At 35.6% G+C, this 24,006-nt stretch overlaps 1 protein-coding gene across 8 annotated transcripts in view; it reads left to right on the forward strand.

Moving 5' to 3' along the window:
• CGNL1 (cingulin like 1) overlaps positions 1–22,830 on the forward strand; it is a 61,215-nt gene extending 38,385 nt beyond the window's left edge. For 6 of the 8 annotated variants that reach the window (XM_030496867.1, XM_030496872.1, XM_030496868.1 and 3 more), the window contains 11 exons: positions 964–1,170; positions 1,484–1,588; positions 6,320–6,472; positions 7,154–7,324; positions 8,746–8,907; positions 9,727–9,816; positions 15,561–15,644; positions 17,497–17,621; positions 18,109–18,217; positions 19,086–19,249; positions 19,892–22,830. In XM_030496867.1, the coding sequence (XP_030352727.1) occupies positions 964–1,170; positions 1,484–1,588; positions 6,320–6,472; positions 7,154–7,324; positions 8,746–8,907; positions 9,727–9,816; positions 15,561–15,644; positions 17,497–17,621; positions 18,109–18,217; positions 19,086–19,249; positions 19,892–20,030 (1,509 nt within the window). In that variant the 3' untranslated portion in view covers positions 20,031–22,830. The remainder of the gene's footprint in view (positions 1–963; positions 1,171–1,483; positions 1,589–6,319; positions 6,473–7,153; positions 7,325–8,745; positions 8,908–9,726; positions 9,817–15,560; positions 15,645–17,496; positions 17,622–18,108; positions 18,218–19,085; positions 19,250–19,891) is intronic. The other 2 variants (XM_030496871.1, XM_030496874.1) reach the window with 1 other exon arrangement.
• Positions 22,831–24,006: the final 1,176 nt, after the last annotated feature.

The following is a 24,006-nucleotide window of genomic DNA, read 5'->3' on the forward strand; positions in this document are numbered from 1 at the left end:
AAACGTAAATCTGTCACCATGTGATAAATTGTGATGAGCAGTTAATTACAGATTGTCTTTGTGTTGTGTATTGATTTGAGTTTCTGAAAAAATAAAAGGTGTGTAATTCTGAATACAAGTTGAACTCAGTAGCTAAACTTCCATCCTCAGGCAGTAACTGAAAACCAAGCAGAACTCCCAATTAAGTACAACCCCAAGTGTGGGCTGTATTATGTGCAGGAACTGCTGCACCAATAACCACCATAAGGTACTTCCAGTCTATTGTTTGTTCATGCCTGCTCACAGTCTGCTCTTCTGTGCCGGTACAGCACTTGTGGGACTGTGTTTTGAAATTAATTGGGGATTGGGGCTTTTTTTCCCAGTAACACTTCCCCCCCCCTTTTTTTTTCTTTAAGTGTCAGGTTATCTTATATTTATGTGTGTGTGTATATATTACAGTTGATCCTGTTCCCTAGGTTGATTTACTTTGCAGCCCCACGAAAGTTGCACGGATGTAGAATGTTGGATGTTAATGCTTGGAATAAGCAGTGGGGCAAGACTGCCTGAATTTTCTGTTGCTGTAGAAGACACTCTTCATCAATATGTTCTTCCTTAAAGGTCCATATGGCTTTTGATGTCAAGTTTTTTAGATTACTTGAAATTACCTAACAGTAGGATTTGGTAATGAAAATATTTTAGGGCAATAAAGAGGAAGATGTTAAGGTGAGAATATGTGATGGCAGGCATGAGACTGTTCAGGTGTTGTATGTTACTTTAGCATGCAGGTATGCCTGAGGGAAAAAAAATGCTCCTTTTGTGTTCTCTCTCAGTAATATGAACAAGAAAAATACATGTTTGTAATGCATACAGATTTTAAGTTAAATTTGTTGTTGACGTTTTAATGTTCTATTCTAGCTATATTTGCGGTGATGCCATTGAAACTTCTGGGGTTTTTTTTAAACATGATGTAATTTGTTTTCCCAGAGTGCTGCTGTCCTTGCCAATGAAAGAAATGCTGCACAAGAGGCACGAAATAGTATAGAAAATCAAGTCAAAGAGCTGAGTGAGGAAAATGAAAAGTTGAAGAGAACAGTTGATGAGCTAGAGATTAAAACTGAAGAGTTGCACAATCAAATTGACAGTATGAAAGGAGAAGAAAATTTAGTGAAGGAAAAACTAAAGAGATATGAGGTAAGTTAGAAAAACAGCCCCTTAAGTAGTCTCCTTCCTGTTTGTAAAGGTTACATTGTAGAACAAAATCTGACAAAGGATGGGAAATGTCATTGGGAAGGCATAGCAAAACCAGCAGGTTGTCAAGAAGCAGGATGCAGTTTGATGACATATATAGGAAAGATTTCCCTAGCGAAAGCCGGTGTAAAAGTCACAGCTTGGAACTGGGGAGATCAGTGAAAGGCCAGAATTAAATATACTTTATAGCTCAGTTTACTGGTCAGTTTAAAGGCCTTGCCACTATTTCTAAATGTATTGAGTCATATCATTGCAGGAAGAGAAGCAACAATTAGAAGAAACTTTGAAACATGCTGAAACAGAGGCAAAGGAATTGGTAGTGTTAAAAAGGTCTTTGGAAAGCCAACTAGAAGCTATGCAGGTAAGAAGAAGAGCAATTTGCAATATTGAAAGTTTAAATTTTCTACTTGTTTACCTGAGTCGCCATTGCTTTCTGCAGCGTAACATCTCATTCTCTTTGAAGCACGTAGGCAGAGACAAAAAAAAAAAGCATAGCATCATCTAATTCAAATTGTTACCTTGCCAAAGTCTTCTTTCTTTTTTCCTTTTTTTGGCTCCCATGGATCTAGCAAAGCTTCATGGAGATGAATGGCAAAATAAACTGCCTGAGGTTTTATAAATGTCTTCTATTATTTTGAATAATCATTCAACTCTGGTTGTGTGTAGGTATTTACATGTAAAGCTGTATTTGGATATAAATAAAAACATTGGTAGTAGAAAAATGTCAGGAAATTTGCTTCTCTTTTTATTTTTTATGAACCTGTCTTATTTGCCGATATTGCATGGAACTGTTATTACAACACAAAACCAGAGGAATTTAACATATATCCTAGGACTTGCAGCCTCTTAAACTCTGTATGAAGTACTCTTTCTACCTTGCTCCTTAGCCTACTCAGTATCCAGGAAAGGATATGCTTTTTCCCTGATTAGCCCAGAAATTAATCATGTGGAGAATGGATCTACTTCAGAGCAGTGGAGATGGATGTTGGCAGTATTATGTATGAGTAAAGATGGAATTATCCAGATGGAAAGAAAATTCAGATCTATTTAGGAAAGAGATGAATGTGTATAAATCTTAAAACTTTTCTTACTGACACCATATTCTGTATCTGAAAAAGTTGCAAACCTAATCTTTCTTTTTTGCAATTCACCTTTTACATGTAGTCAAGAAGCAACAATTTCAACAGTATCAGTTTAGAATCCTTTTAGTTTTGCCTCTAGAAGCAAAGTTTTCAAATGATTCTATCAAACAAGTCAGACTCAAGTGAGGTACATGAGGTACAATTTTATAATTGAACAGATGTTTTCTCTTGCTGTCTCCAACACAAATTTTACATTACTGTGCTGAAAATGAAACTTCTTTGTAAGTGCATTGTAAACCAAGGGAAGATTGTGTTAACCACTATGTTCTCATGGTTCAGTTAATTATGATAAAAAGAAAAAAATAACAAGAAGAAAATAGTATTGTGTCTTTAAAATTAAATGTGCTTCAAGAATATAAGGTTTTAACAGTATGGGTAAGGAAGTTTCGTTTCCAAAAAATGATGGTTTTAAGCTGCTGTTCCTTGTAACTACATCAATAAGTGTTTCATTGGAGGCTTTTGGTCAGTTGGAATGGTTTTTTTTCTTTCCAAATGTGTTTATCTGTTCTACCTCACTGATTCTTCAAATTTGCTTGTATGTATTGCTGATAGTCTGCACAATCACAATAGATGGCCCATTGCTCATCACTGGCTTGTGTTTAGCTCTGTTCTCTAAGAACTCAGTTCTGCCACAGTCTGACTTGACCTTCCTGCACAAGATGAATCAGTGCACCATATGCATCTCCTGCATCTTGATTAGCTTTGGGTCAAGATTCAGTTTTTTCTAGCATGGCTTATTGGTCTATCTCAAGTATTAATGTTAAGCTAGGCATGCTAGCATGCTAGTTTTTATCAGTATTTTTCTTCTTTATCAGTTAATCTAGGAAAGAGAAATATCATATCCTAATTTGTATGCCCAAGAAAAATTATTGTTGATGAGAAACTACATATGACATATCCTGAACAATATTACAAGAATGAAGTAGTATCTGTTGTAATACAGGGTTTTTCTGAAAACAAAGATAATTTTTGTTGCAATGCTCAGTTTTCATGAAGAATATTCTTACCATATACCTATGTTATCAAGTTTTCTGCTGGCTACATTTTAACAAACAACAAGGACATTGTTACGCTTTAGTGGCAGTTTCACTATTTGAAAAATAAATGATTCTATGGCATAGTTACTAGAAAAATAATACAGATCATAATATGATTTGTAGTAAATCATATTAAATAGATTTTGAGAAGGAAATTATGCAGACTGGTAGGGTAAGAAAACCACCATTTCCAGCCAGGTTGATTTCATCAAGCCCAATCAGGTATTCTGCAGTTTTCCAAAGAGAATGGTTGTGCACGTGAACCATCTGATCGTGCATTACAAACTTGTTGGTTTGCTGAGAAACAACACTGCTGTAAATTCTTTTTTTCAGTCTGGCAATTTATATGTACGCAGAAAACCTTTGCTTTCTCCAGTCACTAATAATTGTGGTCTATCAGAAAGGGAGGTTGGAAATTGATAGGAACTTTACTTGGCCCAGGAAATTTCCTGTGATTCTTAGCCTTGTGGCTTTTATGGCGCATTAGATGGCTCTACAGATACTGCTGCGTTACAAGAGGGATGTGGGCATGAGAGATTTTAACAGATGGGGGAATGAGAGAATGAAGCAACTGAACTTCACTTCTCATACTCTGAAGTAGTAATGCCAGTGTCAGTTTATTATTGAACAAACTGAACTCGGCAAAATGGAAATTTCTCCTTGGAACAGGTCATTTACCTAGGAATTGTATTTTCTGTTAAAGTAATGATGATTACAACTTCACAGCTCTCTAATTTTTAGTAATGTACTTAGTATTTGTTTTATCATTCTTCTTAGCAACAAACAGTAAAAATATGGTGATGAGAATGGGGAGATGCAATACATGAAAAGTACAGAGTTTTCTTTTCAAGATGCCAGAATATAACTTAAAGGAGAAAAAGCTAAATTTCAATCTTGGGCATCTTAGTCTGCTGCTTATCTGAAAATCAGGCATAAGTTGGCATGACCTGATGAAAATTGAGGTGATCCACTGCCTGCATCAAGCCCCCTAAGTATTATTTTCTTTAAATATTGCAGTTATTCATGCCTATTGTAACTTTAGCAATTGCCCTAGTTAGTAGGTGAAATTTCTTATCATATTAAGTGATTTTTGTTATTGTTGTCATTGTTTGGGGTGGTTTTTTTTTGGTGTTGATAACTCTGAAGTAGAGAGTGACCAGATTTGCTCTGATATTTACTTCCCTTTCCAGCACACTGGAAATGCAGAATGTAGCATCCTGCTGACACCATTATTCTGCCACAATGCATTTCACTCATCTGTGTCTGCGCAGTTTGTTTCTCAAGGATGTGTAAACAAACAGTAAAGTTAAATGATCAGTGAAAGGCTGATGGAGGGAGGTGCACATGAGGTTTTTATAACCTGCTCAAATACGGCACATCAGCAGGGTCCCAAGATTTCAGCAGCTTTTAGAACTGAAGTGCTAAAGTTGAACCTTTTCAAGGTTCTTAAAATCCTTTGGTGTCAGCTAAACCAATTCTGGTGTAGAATTAGGCTTTTCAAAACAACATCTATTAGCCTCCAGTGTGTTTTAGGGTTATGTATGCGCTTCTTAGGCATCCACCATGTTTGTATCAGAGATGTCTTTTGTTGATGGGCTGAACAGGAATGTAAGAGAGAGAGACAGTGAATCTAAAGAAATCTCAAACTTCTAGTGTTTGAGAGTGTTCTTTCTTTTCTCTTAGAACAATTATTTTTTGAGATTCTGATCTGTGTTGCCTAGAGAAATACTATCTGTGTTTTCACATTGAAAGTTTTTTGAAGTGTAATAAAGTAAGCATCATAGGTATGAGATATTCAACAAAACTTTAAATATCCAATTTTAAAATGTAAAACAGTGTTTTGGAATGCTTTTTACAATTTATGATGATTTTGGTTATTTACATTTTTCTGTTGGAACATTTAAATTCTCCATAATCTGGTTTTAATCAATTTAATGGTGCCTCTCAGGCATCATAAAAAACAAACCCTTTTTCTAGTCTTGTAGTGTCTATGTAGAGTAGGGCCATGAAGGTGTTTTGTGGAGAGAGAAGGAAGAGGTTAGAGTCACAACATGCAGATGGAAGATAACCTGCTAACCTGCTTTTCTTGTACTGGGATGAACTAGTGACATTCAGTTATTCTGCTGAGGGACAGTATTTAGAAGTTGGAGGGTGTTAAGTTCTTAAACATCCTCAATGTGGTAGCAGAAACATTCAGAGCTCTTGTTAGATGAGCATACAGCATAACTCTGCAGTTCATTCAAAATTTAATCCAGATAATGAAGGTCTAGTTTGAACATTAATAGCAAAAGTTCTTTCAGGAAGGGATTTCTGTGCTAGGAGCTGCAAAGTTCTGTTTGCACAGCATCTGTCACAAAGGAACATCTTCCTGGGCTTCTGGGTGCTATAGAAGCACAGCAACAGGAAAAAAAAATCCCCACTAGTCATTTCTCATTCATTGTAGAAACAGATTTGTATTTTACTTTATTTTTTTTACCTAGGGAAAAGGGATTGTTGAGACAACTTTCAAGGGAGTGTTAAAGGGATCATATAGGAAAATGTGAAGGCTAAAATGGATATTGAACCTTGTGGAGGAGGTAGGATTTGCTGACGTGTGTGCAACTTCAGAGGAATATATGCTTTGCATGTAGAAGAATCATGAAAAGAGTCTACATATGGTGCTGCGAATGTTAGAACAGTGTTTTAGGAATTTATAAGAAGGACAGAGCACTGCTTTGCTAAAATGATATTTGTCCTGTGCTGGCTACCAAACTCTAACTCCATAATCTTTCATTATTTAAGTTTGTCTTAATGTTACAGCAGCTGTTGCATGGAGAGTGTTATGTAACATTCCTTTGAGACATTAGAAAGGAGGGTCTACATGTCACTTTCTGTATATATGTATTTATTTGTTTATTTTTTCATCAACTACAGGAGAACATCCATTGTATTTCGCAGGAACGGCAACAGTTAACTCAGCAGTTAAAAGATGAAACTCACCAGAAGGAACAGTTAAAGCAGATAAAGAGTGAAATGGAAAATGAACAATGGCAACTGAACAAGACTGTTGAAAAGTTACAGGAGGAGGTATGAGTTCACTCCAAAGAGGCAGCAGGAATCTGATTACCTAAAAGACAGAAGCAAAGGAGCTGCCAAATTCTAAAGATTTTTTGTGGTGGTTTTTTTGTTACAGTTTTTTTTAAATGTGTAAAAGAACGTGAAATGCAGACTTTACTGTTAGTCTCTTTATCCTAGAGACTATCAGTAAAAGCTTTCAGGACTGAAACAGAGGTTGTAACACAGCTATTTCAAAATACTGTTGTAAACCAGCTCTGTTTTGTTTAAACAAGATCCCAGATTTGAGTTCAGTTCTAATGTACGCTGCAACGATATTTCAGGATTTTACAGCTGGTTCTCAAAACGCTAGTGCATTAGACTTCTTTTGCCATCTGTGTGTAAACCATACAGCTTAATATTGATATACTGAAGTGTGACGTTGCAGTTCATTACATCAGTCAGGTGGAAGAACTGCTGAGAGACAAAAAGACAATAGTCTTGCCACGCATACCATTAGAAAAAAACAACTTACTGTTTTATGTTTTCATACTTCTGATAGAAATTCATTTCTTTGGGACAATGTTTGATAAATTTACTAGTTGAAAATACTGAGCTGAATATCAAAACTGGAGTTAAAAACTTTTCGGTGTATGAAGTGTGATAGAACCTTTTGTAGCACTAAGGGGAAAAAAAAATGTTCTTTTTTCCCAGATGTCTGAAATGGTAGAGCTCTCGAGAACATCAACTCTGGAGCTTCAGAACCAGCTTGATGAATACAAGGAGAAAAATCGCAGGGAACTTGCAGATGTGCAGAGACAATTAAAAGAGAAAAACCTTGAGGTAGAAAAATCACGCCTGACAACTATGAGAATGCAAGATGAGGTAATGACTTCTGTGTTCAGTGACACATTCTAACCTTTGACATAGAATTCAGCTAAGATAGTTTTCAAGACAATGAATGTTTGCTATAATGCTTTGTGTACTCCATCATAAGAGACTGGTCTTAATCATCATGCTTTTGAGTTTCATTCTTCATCATGATGATCAGCATATTACTTCTGCCAGGGGAATAGGGTTTCCTGTTTATGACAAATAAATGCAGTATTTGATAAATGTATATTAAGTGAACAAACACGGATTCCATTGATGATCTGCTGCTCTTTTAATGCCTTTTTAATGCCTACTACTGAAAGAACTGAGAATGTGGAAATATTATTGAATTAGAAAAAACCACCAACCCACAGCAGTTATTTAGAAAAGAAAAAAACAAGCACCTCACCCCCCAGAAAAAAATCAAATTCTGGCTCTAAAGGAGTTGACATATATTCTACTCTTCCTTTGTATGAGCCGAGTTGCAGATTTAAATGACAAAGGTGTTTGTGCAACCAATAATCAACCACAGTCTTGAAGTGTCTACCTCTTAGCATGTAAATTTTACCGTAAAGGCAATCCAGTCTTTTAAAGATCTGCATATACTTGTTCTGCAATTGGAAAGGCTATGGGAGTACACAGATCACGGAGGTTTTCTCTGTGTAGACTATTTTAATAGTTTGATTTTTCAAGTTCAGAACTTCCCATGCGTTGCCCTGACCCCTTAACAGACTTGGGGAATGGCTTTAAACTAAAGAAGGGTAGATTTATCGAAATACTTCTCTAAGTATTAGGAAGAAGTTCTTTACTGTGAGGGTACTGAGGCGCTGGCACAGGTTGCCCAGAGAAGCTGTGGCTGCCCCATCTCTGGCAGTGTTCAAGGCCAGGTTGGATGGGGCTTGGAGCAACCTGCTCTAGTGCAAGGTGTCCCTGCCTGTGGCAGGAGGATTGGAAGTAGATGAGCTTTAAGGTTCCTTCCAAACCAAACTATTCTGTGATTCTGTGATATATGTTAGCAATTATGTCATTTGCAAAATGCTGTCATTGGAGTGCCTCAGACACATAAACTACATAATTATTTAAAAGCTAAAGTAGTGGTAGTCTGAAAATTAAAGGAATAATGTTGTAAAAGTTCGAAAGATATAACTGTTTAAAAAATGGTGAAAATTTTTGCTTGCTGTAATAAATAAATAAAGAATAATTGTAATTGTAAAACCTGTAGTGTGAAGCATCTGTTTAGATATGATATTTAATTCAAGTTTATTTTCTTGGTGCCATCTTGTGGCTAAAACAGAAATTACTGTGAAAAGCATATATCAGTGCAATTCCTGTAACGCTTCGGGATCTGTCATGTTTGTAGTCAGTCCCCTTTACTGACATCATTTATTTATAGAAAGTACAGTTTAAAGTGTATTACCATCTTATTGTTTCAGATGCGTCTTATGGAAGAAAACTTGAGGGACCACCAGAGAGCTCAGGCTGAGGCAATAACAAAAACTCAGTTGCTAGAACAGACTGTGAAAAGCTTGGAGTATGAACTGGAAGCCAAAACCCACTTAAAAGATGATCGGGCAAGACAAATCAAACTAATGGAGGTAAAAGGCATTTTTAAGGGTTGCTTTCTTATTAGAACTGGTTAAAATAATTTTGGTATTTGGCATGGATTCTGCAGGGAAGAAACAAAATAAGTGGATGTTGTTGAAAGTCTATGTAGTACTACTGCAGGAGTTATTCTGGTGATCTTTTAGCATATCTATCGTGTGTTCTAAATTGCAGTTGTTCTTTCATTGTTTTAATTAACTTTCAGTTTAATTAATTTCTTCTGGAGTTTATCAGGCAGAATTGTATTATTTTTGTTCGTAGGCCCATCGCTCAGAGCTTCAAAAGAATTTAGACGTGTGAGTTCTATTTAGCATCTAATATGAATCCATTTCTGGATCCTAAATAACACTGTTATTCTATGTTGTTACAGGGTTAGCTTCATAACTGTTCATTTCACCTAAGCTGTCTTTTGACTTTCAGAAACAAACACTTTTATACCATAATACTAATGGTATACTAATATATGAAAAGAAAGGTTTGTCATCCAACTGTATAATGTAACTTGAACATTCTAAGAACAGTCTCTAGAAACATTACAGAATTTCTGTTACTTTCTTGAAATTGGTGGGAGTGATTAAAAAAGGAAATGAAACTTCTATTTTACTTCTGTCAGACAAATTCACTTTAAAGGCTTATCTACCTGTAATCTCTTTTTTTCTAGATTCTGTATGTGTTTTCAGAGGCATTTCTCTTTTCAAGCCTAGTCTTCCAGACAGTTTGAGTCCTTGAAGCATAAGGAGGAATGCCCCAGTAGTAATCTGAAGAGGATGGGAAAGTAGTATGTTGAAATTACTTTTCTTTGTTCCACTTAGGACAAGTTATCTCACCTGGAACTTGAGCTTGATGAAGAAAAGACTAATTCGGATTTGTTGTCCGAGAGGATCAGTAGATGCAGAGAACAGGTACTTGAACAAGTTTTCCAACTGTTGTATAAGGATGAAGAAAAAGTCTTATTAGGATTACAAACAATATTGATTAACTGCATAATGATTAGCAATAGGGTTTATATACTATACTTAAGCGGAGTATGTAAATCCAAAAAAACAAGGTTCACAAACTCCTTCATGTCATCAGACCATTTTTTTCCTGTATTCCTGACTGTAAAACTGACACATTGCATCTGAAGACTGAAGACCAGTATCATTGTCCGATATTCTTCATGCAGTGACCTTCGTCGAGTAATGATTGGTGCATGCAGTGATGATGCTATGTTAGGCTTGGTTCTAGGTGATGAGGCTATCAGAGAAAGCCTGTTGTATAAAGTATTTTAGGTTGAAAGATCACAATTTTTTAACTTCCGGAAAAGTAGGCCAAGAGAATAGAGTCTTGATTTCAAAGAAGGAGCTGCTTAGGAAATTGTGGAATTAGTTTGTGAAGTCAGCCAAACTGAAGGTGCTGGCCAGTTTTTTCAGAGAGGAAGCTTTATTTTCATTACAAGTATAAAAACTGATTAAGTTATATCAAATATAAGACAGTTGGAAAGCATTTTCCACATAAAAACGTCAGTCATCAGTTCTAGAAGTGTTGTATGAGTAGATAGCCTAGAAAGAGGGGAAGAAGGATTTAATAACAAGATTGTGTCTCATGGGGCAGTAAATGTAAAGACAAAGTGAGATTTGCCAAGCTACATGAGACCTACTGTAGTAATTCAGGCAAGTAACAAAAAGATAAGAAAGTAGCGTGTAACTCATTACAGCATGTTGTCATGGTTGGAGACATGGGGGAGAGAATCAGAAAAGTAAAAGTGAGAAAACTCATGGGTTGAGATAAAGACAATTTAACAGGTAAAGCAAAAGCTGTGTGCGCAGGAAAAGCAAAACAAGGAATTCATTCACCACTTCCCATGGGCAGGCAGGTGTTCAGCCATCTCCAGGAAAGCCAGGCTCCAGCACACCTAATGGTTACTTGGGAACACAAACACCATTACTCTGAACATCCCCCCTTCCTCCTTTCACCAGCTTCATATGCTGAGCATGATGCCTTATGGTATGGGATATCCTTTGGGTCAGTCAGGGTCAGCTGTCCTGGCTGTGTCCCCTCCCAGCTTCTTGTGCACCCCCAGCCTAGTCACTGATGGGGTGAGAAGCAGAAGAGGCCTTGACACTGTGTAAGCACTGCTCAGCAATAACTACAACATCCCTGTGTTATCAACACTGTTTCCAGCACAGTTCCAGAACAGAGCCCCATACCAGTTACTAGGAAGAAAATTAACTCTATCCCAGCCAAAACCAGTATGTATCTACTACTGTAGGTTTACATTAAGTACTCTACCTCATTACCAGGAGACAATTTGCACTAAGGTACTACCCATGATAGTATGTTCTGTTTTCATTTCTCTTTCTCCAGAAAAAAAGAATTGCTGACATTCTTTGAAATAGCTTTAGTTTCAGAGGGAGAACAGAAAGTAAAATCTTAGTTTCTGTGTCTTTTCAATGAAATTGTATATCCCACTAAGACAGCTGGAGAGCTTTAAAATGAGTTAGAGCTCAGCTTTCTTTCCTGCATCCTTGAAACACTATTACTACTTTTTTGGGACTCAGGTTGCTGGGATTCTATTTGATTGCAATATAGTCTTTTTGCTATTATTCCATTGATATTGCACAGACTCTGAGTCTGGGTGAAATAGAATGTAAAGGACCCATAATAGTGTGGGGTCATGCTATTGTTAAATTAGGAAGCCTTTAATACTAGAATCTATGCCTGTGTGTTAAACCTAGGATAAAAGAACCTCAGCCATGGCTGCACTTGTGGGTTCTATAGTAAGTTAATTTGCTAACGGAATGGAAACCTAAAACGCAGATGGGTGACCAAAATGTTACATAATGGGTAAAAGGCGTGTTTATTTTGAGCTCTGGAGTTTCTCATTTCACACATGAGTTACAAAGGTTGCTTTGTTTTGATTTTATGCCAGAATGACTAAGTAGTCGAATTACTAAAGAGTATTTCAGGGTCTGCTAAGCATTTATAATGACATGAGAAATTATAGTGGATTTGTTTTGGTAATATCTGTATTTCTGTAAATGTGTTATTTTTGGTTTTGTTTTTTTTTTAATTATTACGTGTTACTTTAATACACTGATAATGAAGTATAATACTCAAATTTCTAGTAAAACCAACTCGAAACAACTGGTTCTGTTTCACATACAGCTAAATGTTGGAATAAACATTGACAAGGCTGATAGTTCACATTTCATTTACCATGAAATGTTAGCCTTTTTTAATTTAAACACCCTTTTGAATCTGGGAATGGCTGCATTAGACACTGTTCTCATCTTCCCTACTTCATTCTTGAGAAGTACCACAACAAAGTGGAAACAGTAAAAAAAAATCTGGAGGCCAAGATGGATCGTATCCTATTAGGTTTTGAATGATAAGGTGTTAGCAGCTCTGGAAAGAGCAAAATGGTCAACAAACACACACACATAGAAAGCTGGAGTGCTCAGCTGCCCGTTGAGTCTGAAGGGAGCAGGAACAGGGCACATGTTAGTACGTGAAGGTTTTTTTCTCCTACAAACAAGTGAAACAAAGCACCTCTTGCCATTTTGATTTTGCAAACAAAATTGAAAAATACTCGATACCCTGATCAATTCTCGTATTCTGTGAAAATGCAAACATGAGTCTATTGACTTCAGTAAGTGTGCAAAATGGACTAGTTAGTTTCCATGACAACTTTAGAATAAATACTGAAAGATAAAAATTGCATTGCATCATTCACATCCTTTTGGTAACACATTCCCAATGGATAGCTGTATACCTGCTCTTTAGCTGGCACCAGGTGTGGGAAGCAAACAAATGAAAATGTGAACGTTGCTTTTCTGTTACGAAGCATCAAAGGGGGTTTATTTGGCTTTAGCTTGTTTGTTTGTTAAGTGTTGGGGGGTTTTGACACGTACTTGAGGATTGTGTATGTATGTCTAGATAAATATATATAGTCGTATATATATTTTTTAGTTTCCCTACTTGGTATTAACAAGAAACATAAGCTGTGAACCTAGTGTGAGATGGTAAACAACAGTGATAATACCTAAAATATTACTAGAAATCAAATTGTCTTCCCTAATAATGAACTCAACAGCTGCTTCTAATCGTAAAGCTGGCACAAAATGCTGTTACGTCTAATAAAGCTTTGTAAAATCTGATGCTATTGCTTTTCTTAAGTCTTTGTTGTTAGCATTCTTCAAGTCCAGCTGTGATAACTGTTGCCTTAAGCTGCAGAAATAGTTTATTCTTCTAACATAATTAGAATATATTAGATCTAGGAAAGGTAGAATGTGAAGCACAAAGCTCCAGAGCCTATCTTAACTGCTGTGAAATAAGTGAACAGTTTGAGCACATTTTGGCAGTCAACTGCTTTCTTCCTTTGTGTGTGTTAATTATGCGTTTACTCATGAAAGGTGCAAGGAGATAAGTGAAAACAGTTTCCACCTTCCCCAACAAGAATTGTGTGCTGCTGCCCTTCTCTTTTTACAAGCTCTTGTACATATTTGCACATAGCTTTCTGGTCCTAATCAGATACAGAATTTTTTTCTCTCTCACACTGTTTTTCTGTGAGGTTGCTTTTGCGCTGAAGTGTCCAACAGCAGTAGCAGTCATCTTGCAAATAGAGTAATTGTCCTCTAAATAATTCGTTAATTTGAGATCTTGGGAAGGTTGCACAAATTTGTCACAGCCTTTGAGCACAGTAAGAGCATAGCAGAACTTTAGAGTGGTCCATTAAACGAGATCCTACATAAACCAAACCCCCTTTCTTAACAGTTGCATTTTTAATTGGTAATTCGTTTTACTATGAATTTTGCTTTATTTTTTTCTGTGTCTGTCTTCATGGCTAAAGCAATTACAGTGTAACAAATTCTATGTAATCCCTCACATTATAACATTTTTTTCCTGTATTTCATGAACAAATGCAGTTACTGTAGACGTGTGATTCTAATTTGTATATATAAAACAATAATATGTAAAATAATGTTTTACTATATAATGTATAAAACATTACTATTAGGCTTCTATACAAGGAGAGCTTTTAGGAAATTGCCCAGCTGTTAAGAACACAGCCACATGCTAATACTTGTAGTCCAGTAACTGTTATGACCTTAGTTTTCATGAATGCCTTCTAGTGTTCTGAAACCGTACTGTGACATAGCATATGCAACTGCATGCATTGCTACCATTGTTTGTATTCATATATTCATTCCAAAGCTACAGACACAGTGTAAATGACTTCTTTTAAACATGTGATTAACTAAAAAGGTATCTTTTAATATTATAATGTGGTTTAAAAAAAAAAAAGCCCTAAGGTAAAATTTCATGTGCTTCACTTGTTTGACCTTCACATTCTTAGCATTGCTTTTGGATTTTTCTATGCAAGAATTCCCAATGGCTTTTAAAAGACCTTTAGTGAGATAAATCTGTAACTTAAAGCTGCTTAACTGCGATGGTGGGTTTATGCAAGTTCATATGTAACTGTCATAAAGCAGAGAAGAATGCTGTGGCCACTGAAACGTGTCAGTCTTCTTGCAGATACAGTAATTGGCGTAGATGTTCACTGTGCTCCTCAGGTGATATTCATCATAGTAAACATCGTGCAGGGAATAGCACAAATGCTGTGGTAACATTTGCTGTGCCTGCAAAAGCATTTGTAAATACTTGAGGGCAGTCTCTGCAGGAATGAGGGGCAAGAAAAGTAGTTGGACACTACAAACTTTTTCCTTCAGGTCTGAAGTTTCATTAATAGCTGTAAGGCAGTTTAGAGTTTCTCCTTGATCCTCAGAATTTTTTTTCCCTGTCAAGTCCAATAGTAAGTTAAACCAAACTAATTCTGTATTCTTATCTTGATTCTGTATTGATGAGGTAGTTTTTTAACATCTTACCTGTGGAGAATATAATTCCCTTTTGGTTATTGAATATGCACCTGAAATATTTGCAGAAACTGTAGCAAAAGGTGTGTTTTAACAAAAGAAAGAAGAACCACCCCCTCCCCAAATCCAGAAGTTGGTGCTTTCCTGGTTTGAAAGACGGAAAATTAACTGGAGGAGGGGAGCAGTCAGTCTGTTGAAAAAGAGCTTTTACTATTCTCACAGACATAGAAAACTCTAATTGTCTGTAGAGTGTCTCACTGAGTTGTAGGCACTTCTCTGCAGTTACCAGTTTGTGTTTAATAAAGTGAAACTTTAAAGTAGGCTAGTCAGCAGCTGAAAGGTAAGATGCCATTTCAGACCTTCAGACTTAAGAATGAAGAAAACAACTGCAGAAGGTGTTTGAAGACTGTTATGATGTTCCAGAACGCAGTTACCTGCCACATGATGTGTCTTATGCAACATGTTAGAGTTCAGTTCCCTGCTACAGAATATATATACACTGAACATCAACAATACCCAGTGTAGCTGGAAAATACCTAGAGTAAGCACTGAGAATAACATGGGCTTCCCAAAGTGGCTTTTTATTATTATTTTATTTTTATTTTCAAGATTCTAATAGTAATCTTCACCTGAAATCATGCAAATGTCTTGAATTCTAAGAAAGAGCAAATTTTTTCTGATTGCATAAGTATACGTACTTTATGTATTGGTGTTCATATATACATACACATAGCATCATATAGATAAATGTAAATTAAATATTTAAAATTTCTGTCTTCTTTCTATAATAGATTGAACAAATGAGGACAGAGCTGCTTCAGGAAAGAGCTATAAAGCAAGATTTGGAGTGTGACAAAATTTCATTGGAAAGACAGGTAATTATGGCTGGCATGTCATCACACTGGCAAGATGACAGGTTGGGTATCTGTATTCATTAGGACATTCAAGTAAACATTTAAGGAATACAGTATTTGGTAGCTGCCATTATCCCACCATAGTGTGCTGCTGGAGGTATGTTTTGGTAAGAATAGATTAAAAAACATGTGCATCTTAATACTGATTCTCAAAAGAAAATACTAAAATCTTGAATTAAGTCTTCTCTTAGTATTTTTTTTCTTTCTGTACCTGCTCTTTTAGTTTGAGGTGTGCCACAGTGTATGTATTTCATATACTAAACATTTGCACTATGCAGGGTGGTTGTAGCTAGATGATCTTTAAGGTCCCTTCCAACCAAAACCAGTCTATGATTCTATGCATACATCTGTTTTATGTAATACAGTAAGACATTTTTGTTGTAGTAAAAGCAGGCATCTCTGTACCACCAAATCCTGTCTATTCATTTGAGGATCAAAGACATTAAAAGTAAGAAATGTGACAGTTGATATGGTATGCTTGTTTTAGAATAAAACTGAGATATCAATATAGAAATTTTGAAGGGCACACATACAGAAAAGACTATAGAATATCACAGACATGGTTATCCAGTTTAGCCATAAATCCTTTGACCACTTTTCGAGGAGCTGTTCTTTACAGTTTTAACAATACAGTGTTGAAGGTAAATCATAATTTCAAGCAGTTGTGATTTTTGAGTATTTTCTTCTGCAGAAGCAAACAGTGGAGAAGTGAAAAATGGCATTCCACTGAAAGAAAAGATACAGATTTGACAGAGAACTTCTCCTCTCTGTTGTCTAGGAAGGAATGTGACTCACGTTTAAATATCTGTGATGGAAAGTATGTTAAAAATACTTTAGCTTTTTGCAACATTTTGTTCTGCAGCTCACTAGTCCTTGAAAGCAAGGTTATTATCATAGCCCCTAGCTGAGATCCACAGGAAAGCTATCTTAGCAAGTCATAGTATTACTGACAGTCTCAAGAACATAAACCAGATTATAATGGGATTTTATAGAACGTCTTTATACCAAACACCTAATTTGATGCCTTAAATTAAGTGAAATTAATGCCATCTTAATTGTTTGAAGAAAAAAGAATGCTGCCTACATGTACATCTTTATATTTTGGATCTGAGTTTTCTATCATAGCTTTTTGAATTTTGAGATCTGAGATCATGGTTTGAAGCTCTGGAACAGAGAACATGGAAGAGTTAATGGAATTTTTTTCTTTTTTCTTTTTTTTTTTAATTTAATCATCAGGTCTCCACTGAAAACCATAATGATCTGGCCTCATAAAAATTAAAATGTAAATCTGGGCAAAAAGTGTGCTTTTACAAATCATACAGCTTGCAGAGTTTTTCAAACGAGGTGGTAGAAGTAGCATTAGATAGTTAAGAAAGGGAGAGGGAAACCCACAGTAAGAGCTTTGGTAGAGTAGAGCAGTATTGGATGCAAGTAATTTCTTTGTCTAATTGTTTTAGCCATACACCAGTGAGTTACAGGGGAAGAATACAGTATTTGACAAAATAATTGTGTGAAGAGTAAGACAGATCCAATGCTATATGAAAAATGTTAGCATATTAAAAAATGCTTTAGGAAAGGGTTTGCAAATATTTGAAGTTAAAGGGTCCATTATTTTAAAATATTTTTTTAAGTAAAGCGCTGTAATAAAAGATTTGTTTGTAGTAAACAGTAAAATCTCACTGACTTGGGGTTTTTTTCATATTTCCTAATTGAAAAATATATCTTATGTTTGCCTGGATAAATTTAGTTTGTGTTAAGGTGATATTTGTTAATATCAGCATATATGTAGTAATCAAGTATGTTCCAACTGTAGAACAAAGACTTGAAGAGCCGAATCCTCCACCTGGAGGGTTCTTACCGATCCAGTAAAGAGGGACTTGTTGCTCAAATGGAAGCAAGGATCACAGAGCTAGAAGAACGACTTGAAAATGAAGAGAGGTGAAACTAGTTATATTAAGATGAAAACATGCATGTTTATGTTTGTTAGTATGGCTTCTTACTAATATTCAGTCTCTAATACAATTAACTTTTTTCTCACAAGCAAGAAATTAAAATGGTTATTGTTTCATACAAGTATTGCAAATTTTCTTTTTGACTGAAGGCACACTAGACGTTCCCTTGCAAATTTAAAACTGAGCACAGTGCGAACATGGTTCCATACCTCATTGTTTTATCAATGTCTAATATTAAGTAACTGGCTTAGAAATACTAACTGTGTTTTAATGCTTCCACATTCCCCTTATTCTGCTTGGTTCATGCTTTTGAACAAATTTCTTAATATGTTACATGGAATCAGTAAATCAGAGCAGGGGACATTAGTGTTTGTTTAAGTCTTAGAAAATTGCTAAGGATTTATGTCAGCAGGACTGGAAGTATTTTGTTTCCTTTTTTTAATAAGCCTGTCTTCTGTTTGTTTTGTTTCTAGGGATAGAGCTAATTTCCAACTAAGTAACCGCAGACTTGAGAGAAAAGTAAAGGAGTTAATGTTGCAAGTAGATGATGAACATCTCTCGCTGACTGATCAAAAGGACCAGGTAGAGAGAAAGACTAATATGCAAATATTTGGTACTAATTCTACTAGCATAAGTCATCATATAAAAAGATAGATGAGAAGAATATAGGTAGATGCTGATAACTCTGTTTATGAACACCCATTTAGTGAGACTCACAGTTCCTATTGTCACCATGTTAGTTTGTCTAGTACTAAATTGTTACTGTTTTCTAAAATTATAGAAAGAAGGCACTTACAGAAGCAATGCTATAATTAAAGAAATAACTCCAATATCAGACAGTATATGATCCTATAAATATATACACCAATATATGATGCTATAAATACCTACACCGACAAATATATTTTGCTATTGTTAAATACAAGATATAAGTATTAAGCATATGTTGATATTCAAATAGCAATATGCTCCACCATTGCTGTGGTCTTTGATTCCTTGCTTAAAACATGGTTTGTTTCAGTGTGTGAGTCAAATAGTTAATAGTCTGCCTAGAGAATGAAGTATGTTTCAAATTGCAGACGTATTTTAAGAGAACAATCCTTTAAAATCCTCTGAGTTTTTAAAACATTTTAGAGTATCTGTCCAGTAAAGTTGCTTAACTTCGACATACTAATAGCTCCAGTCTTCCCTTACTAAGAACCAGCTCTCGCTATCACATAATATTGTCTTACTCTACCAAAGGTATGTTGCTGGTTTTTCTTCATAAAAAACTGTATCCCATCACTATTCGCAAAGTCTAAAGCTGGCTTTCAAATATTTCTGAAGCATGGGATTACAGTGTCACTACTCTGGCAAAGTTGTGTCTTTATTCTCCCTCTCATAGATGCTGGAAGAATAAAATTCCTTTATTAAAATAGTCTTCTAATCAGCTGACATGTAAATATTTCAGTTGAGTTTGCGTTTGAAAGCAATGAAACGCCAAGTTGAAGAAGCTGAAGAAGAAATAGACAGACTAGAAAGTGCTAAAAAGAAACTCCAGAGAGAACTGGAAGAGCAAGTAGACATAAATGAACAATTGCAAGGACAGCTTAACGCTGCAAAGAAGGAAGTAAGGTAAGATGACTTGTCAGACCTTACAATTATCTATTACACCACCACACACAAGATTGACCACTTGCCCCTTTAGTCCATTAAACTGAGGGCTTCCTTTAATAAACTTCAAGTTTGTCATAAGCTGGCAGTTTAGAGACAGACCTGTGAAACTCTTCTGCATTTCCTTTCTCCTTACAAATGTTCTCCAGTTCTTTCCAGGGTGCTCTAGCTGTCCAAACCTTCTTTCTAAGATGTGCATGCTGCATCAAGTCATTGAGGCAGGGAATAAAAAATGGAAAAAGGTGGTGGGACTCGACACTCTTATCATTTGTAGTAATAAAAATTTCCTGCTGATGACTGAGAGGTACAGCTATCCTGTGTTAGTTTTCCTCAGTCATCTTTGAACACCTCAGTGTGCAAGTTTTATAGTTTCCACTCGCTGTGACTTTAGATAGAGGTGCTGGAAAATGTGATTGATCTTCATTCTCTTGCATGTTTCTTTCATATAAGATGTAGTTTATGATAAACTACCCCTGTTGGAGCACAAATTTCTTTGACATCCGTTAAAACATAAATCCTACCTGTCAATGTTTTAAGCTGTGCATAAGTGTTTTGCATGTAGATGTGCAGTTTTAATAACAAAGATGTGTATTTTTGTTCTAGTAGACTGAAGAAGTCACCAAGTAAAGTGTTGGCTGATTCTGATGACGATGAAGATGATGATTTCAGTACGGATGGTGAAAGTCTCTGTGAAGTACCTTCAGGAAATAACTTTTCAAAAGATGATGATACAAAAATCTAAATAAGTATTGATGTGAAACCTTGAAAGTACTGGAAGAATAACATGAATTATCAAGAAACTTGGATATTCTACAAGCCAAATGACATAAAGGGATTTAAGTGTTGGGAATGTAATGTTTCCTTCCATACTGTGCCATTTTCTCACTTAGATCTCCACTATTTATTATGGAAAACAGGATTGCATTATGAAACAGGTATAAAAGAGAGAGAAATAACTGCTACTGAAAACATGGGATGTTTCACATTGGAAATGTGATTTTGCTAAAATTCTGCTTAAGTAAAAAGCCATTTGAAAGTAATTCAAAATTATAGTTTGTAGTTATTAAAAGATTTTCCTTAAAATTAAGGAAACCACAAAGGATTATTTAATAATTGTAAGTAGGGGGAAATGATGTATAAAATGTAAATATTTTGAACCTAATCTTTTTATTGACTAGTACTATTTTGTAAAGTTTCAAATGTTATATAAATCAGTTTCATATGTAAAGTACTTAAATTTATACTGAATGCTGTATTTGGATTTTAACTACAAAGAAAACGAATGAAAATGAATACATTTTGTACATTACAGAGCCGATTCACAGTTCCTGAGCCAGGAAGTACATTTGCATTTTTAAACCAATGCAAGCTTTATTGTATGTATTCTGTATATTAGAGATCAAATGTTAATCCTGCCTGTGGACTTTAAAAGGACCATCACATCTGCATGATGAGTGTGGCTTGCCTACAGCTTTCTTGTAAACTTTGTTTGGGAAGCTTTCTGATCTTAGTAGGGAAGAGTGAGAATGAGGTCAGTTATTACTTGGCATCTTTCATTTCCTGAAATGGACTCTATACTGCCAGAGGCAGAACATTATAGTCCTGCTGATTTGAGGGCATCAGGACAGGCTTATCGGAAAGTCTCTGACAAGACCCACTTATTCTGGTAAAATTACTTGTGGTCTTTGCATTAAGTATATGCTTAAATCTGTTCATTAATTGATCCCAAAAATTTATGCAGCTGGCAAGATATTGCACCAAGCAAACACAAAGCATGTAATCCAATTTTTCTTTCTAAACTGTTCTTGAGCATCTATTTGTGATATATTGCAATGTATGGTCATAGATGTAGATATATATTAGTATTTCAGTTTACGAAAGTATCTGCATTTCAGGTGATCCATCTGTTCAAAAAAACTTTGAGGGAAACTACAAAAAAAAGCATTGCAGATTTTATTTCAAAAGCATTTTCAATTTTATTGTTGTAAATACTTTTTTTGCTATTTACATTACACCAGACTGGTTTTGCTCCTTTGCAAATACAGAGTTCTAAGGAAAAGGCACTACTATGCAATTTTGTTAAGAAACCATAGCTAAGTCTGATTGATTATTAGTATTTGTCCCCAGTTACAGGTTAGTGAGCACTTCTTCATTGAATGGAGCAAATAATTGTGTAATGTAAGTGTAAAAAATAGTTCAAGCTGAAGTTGCTGGGAGCTTCCATTACTGCCACAAAGGCATCTACTAAAAAGGACGAATTTAACAACTCTGAAAGTGAGGCTGATATACTTGGTTACGGCGAAAGTCCTGACAATGGCAGCATCCGTTTTCATACAGTTATATGAAATGAAACTCCTGCCTGCAGGATCAGAAATATTATTAATGCATAGCAGATTACAGACTCTTTTGCCCTGTAATTCCCTTCAACTTGATGGTTTGAGATACATGAGAAATAATATGAATGGCATAGTTGTAATACTCAGAATCTTGTATATCTTTTCAAGTAGTATACATATTTTTTTGCAGTACTTGCATTACTATTTTGACAGCACAGAAACAGACTTTCCTCCAAGATCTGTACTGTACTGTACCGACAATCATCATATAACCTGCTGTGATTTATTTTTTGTTGTTTTATTTGCATGTTTATGTAGGCTTAACTTTTAACCACTGATTCCAGTATTAGTACTCTGTCCTAATGTTCACAGACAACTATTATTTCAAATCACTGGAAGAAAATCCCTAAATATTACATCTACCTCCAGTTACAGTAAACTGTAAAAGAAAAATTCACTGAAAATAAACAGTCAGGTCTTTCACTTCTACTTTGTATGTGCATGACTGAATATGCACAATATGACAATTGAATTTCTTATGGATGATACATGTGTTTAAAATATAACAAGAAAATAATTATCTAGGAGATACTGATGCTGTAAACAAGTTTCTGCATTTTCTTCTTATTTGGATAGCTATTTTCTAACTAGTAAAGCAGGCAGCAGGTGTAATATCTAGAAGACTCCTTTTCTCATTTGAACTTTCACTATACATTTGAAAGAGGGAGATGCAGCTTTGCAGCCTCCTGGTGGGAGATATCCTGCTTATTAGACCTCCCCCTCTCTGTCTCCATAAAACGAACTGGTCTTTAGTTTGTTCATTTATACTTGGAACTGGCATTTCCTCTTTTAGAGTTCTCAAACAATATGATTAAAATCAAACAAAATCTTAAGATATTGAAAAGGGTATTTCAGCTCATTCACAAAACAATTGGTAGTTCAGTTTCCCGGTACATGCTAGCTATGGTAAGGGTAGGGTCTAGATCTTGATTGCCACAAAAACCCCACTGATAATAGTTTAAGGATGTCTGATTTGTTCACTCCATCTCATGGCAGTTTTTCATCAAAACTCAGTTTAAGGTTTACTTTAGAAAAATGTTCCCAATATTTCCATGTAATCTATTTGTAAATTAATTTCAGAAGAAGTTCTTGACCCAGAACAGGAAGCAAGAGGGAGAATATGTGAAGAAACATGATTGTGAGACACAGTCCCTAGAAGTTTGTGCAAGCGTCAGTTTCTGGTGTCTTAGAGAGACATGGCTTGAATTCTGAGCTATAGAGACCTCCAATTTTCTTTGATGGTACCGTAATACCTCATAAACAAACAGACACAAGCTAAATCACTTTTGATATAAGCCTAACCTGATGACTTATGCAGTAGATGCTTCTCTCTCAGGGTAAGTAACCTATGATGAACAATGAATTTTTTGTCCTCTCTGGGATTAATGGCCTTTCATATCCCACTGAGGTTTTGACCATTTTTGTGGTGAGAAATTTTCTATAAAAAACTATTTCCTTCCACTTAAAGTTCTATTCTGTCTAAATACACATATTCTTCAAACAGCTGTGTAAGATTAATATTGCCATATTCAATTCCTGACAGTTTGTGCCTTAAGAGGACTTACATGGCCGTTTATAATTCCTGGGTTTGAGAATCAAATCCAAGTTGTATTTTGAGGATTTTCATTAATCTGTTACACTCTGGAAGATCTGCCTCGTTTTCTGCACCTACTTTTGTAGATTGGAGAATACAAGTTAACTTCAAGAGTGTTTTGATGTTTTAGATCACTAACATTTGGCAAGAGCTCCAAGATCTTTCAATGGCAATTGCTGTACAATGCGAAATATGTAGATGTAAAACAAGCAAACAAAATCCTTCTGTCCTCTAAAGACTCCTCACTCACTGTCCAAGTACTAAAATTAAGGATATTTGTCACATATAATGGATTTTAATGCCCTTGAGTTTGGAAGTTATCTCTTTTCATAAGAGCATTGAGGTGTTTAAGACGTATCTTTTTAGTGCGTGGAAAAGAAAAAAAGTCATTCTCTTGCTGTCCCCTCTACCTGCTTCCTCGTGCTGCACTTTATTTAAGGAAAACCCTATCCTATGCAAATCCTTTCTTAGTTCAGCATTGTCAGTTGCCTTTTATTGTTCAATCACCAGGCATGTTCACCCCCCCCGCCCAAATGTAGTTAGTCTCGTCGTGATTAGACTATAACTTGTTTATTAATCTGCATACTCCTTCTCTGATTTATCCTCATTCCTCTCAATTTTTTTCTTTTTCATGATTAAATAATGTTCTGATTTACAGCTGATTTTCTGAACTATTCCAGAAGCCATGTACATCCCTCATTTTTCACAGACCAGCTGTGTGCTTTGCT

The sequence above is a fragment of the Strigops habroptila genome, chromosome 9 (genome assembly GCF_004027225.2).
Source record: "Strigops habroptila isolate Jane chromosome 9, bStrHab1.2.pri, whole genome shotgun sequence".
Classification (NCBI taxonomy): Eukaryota; Metazoa; Chordata; class Aves; order Psittaciformes; family Psittacidae; genus Strigops; species Strigops habroptila.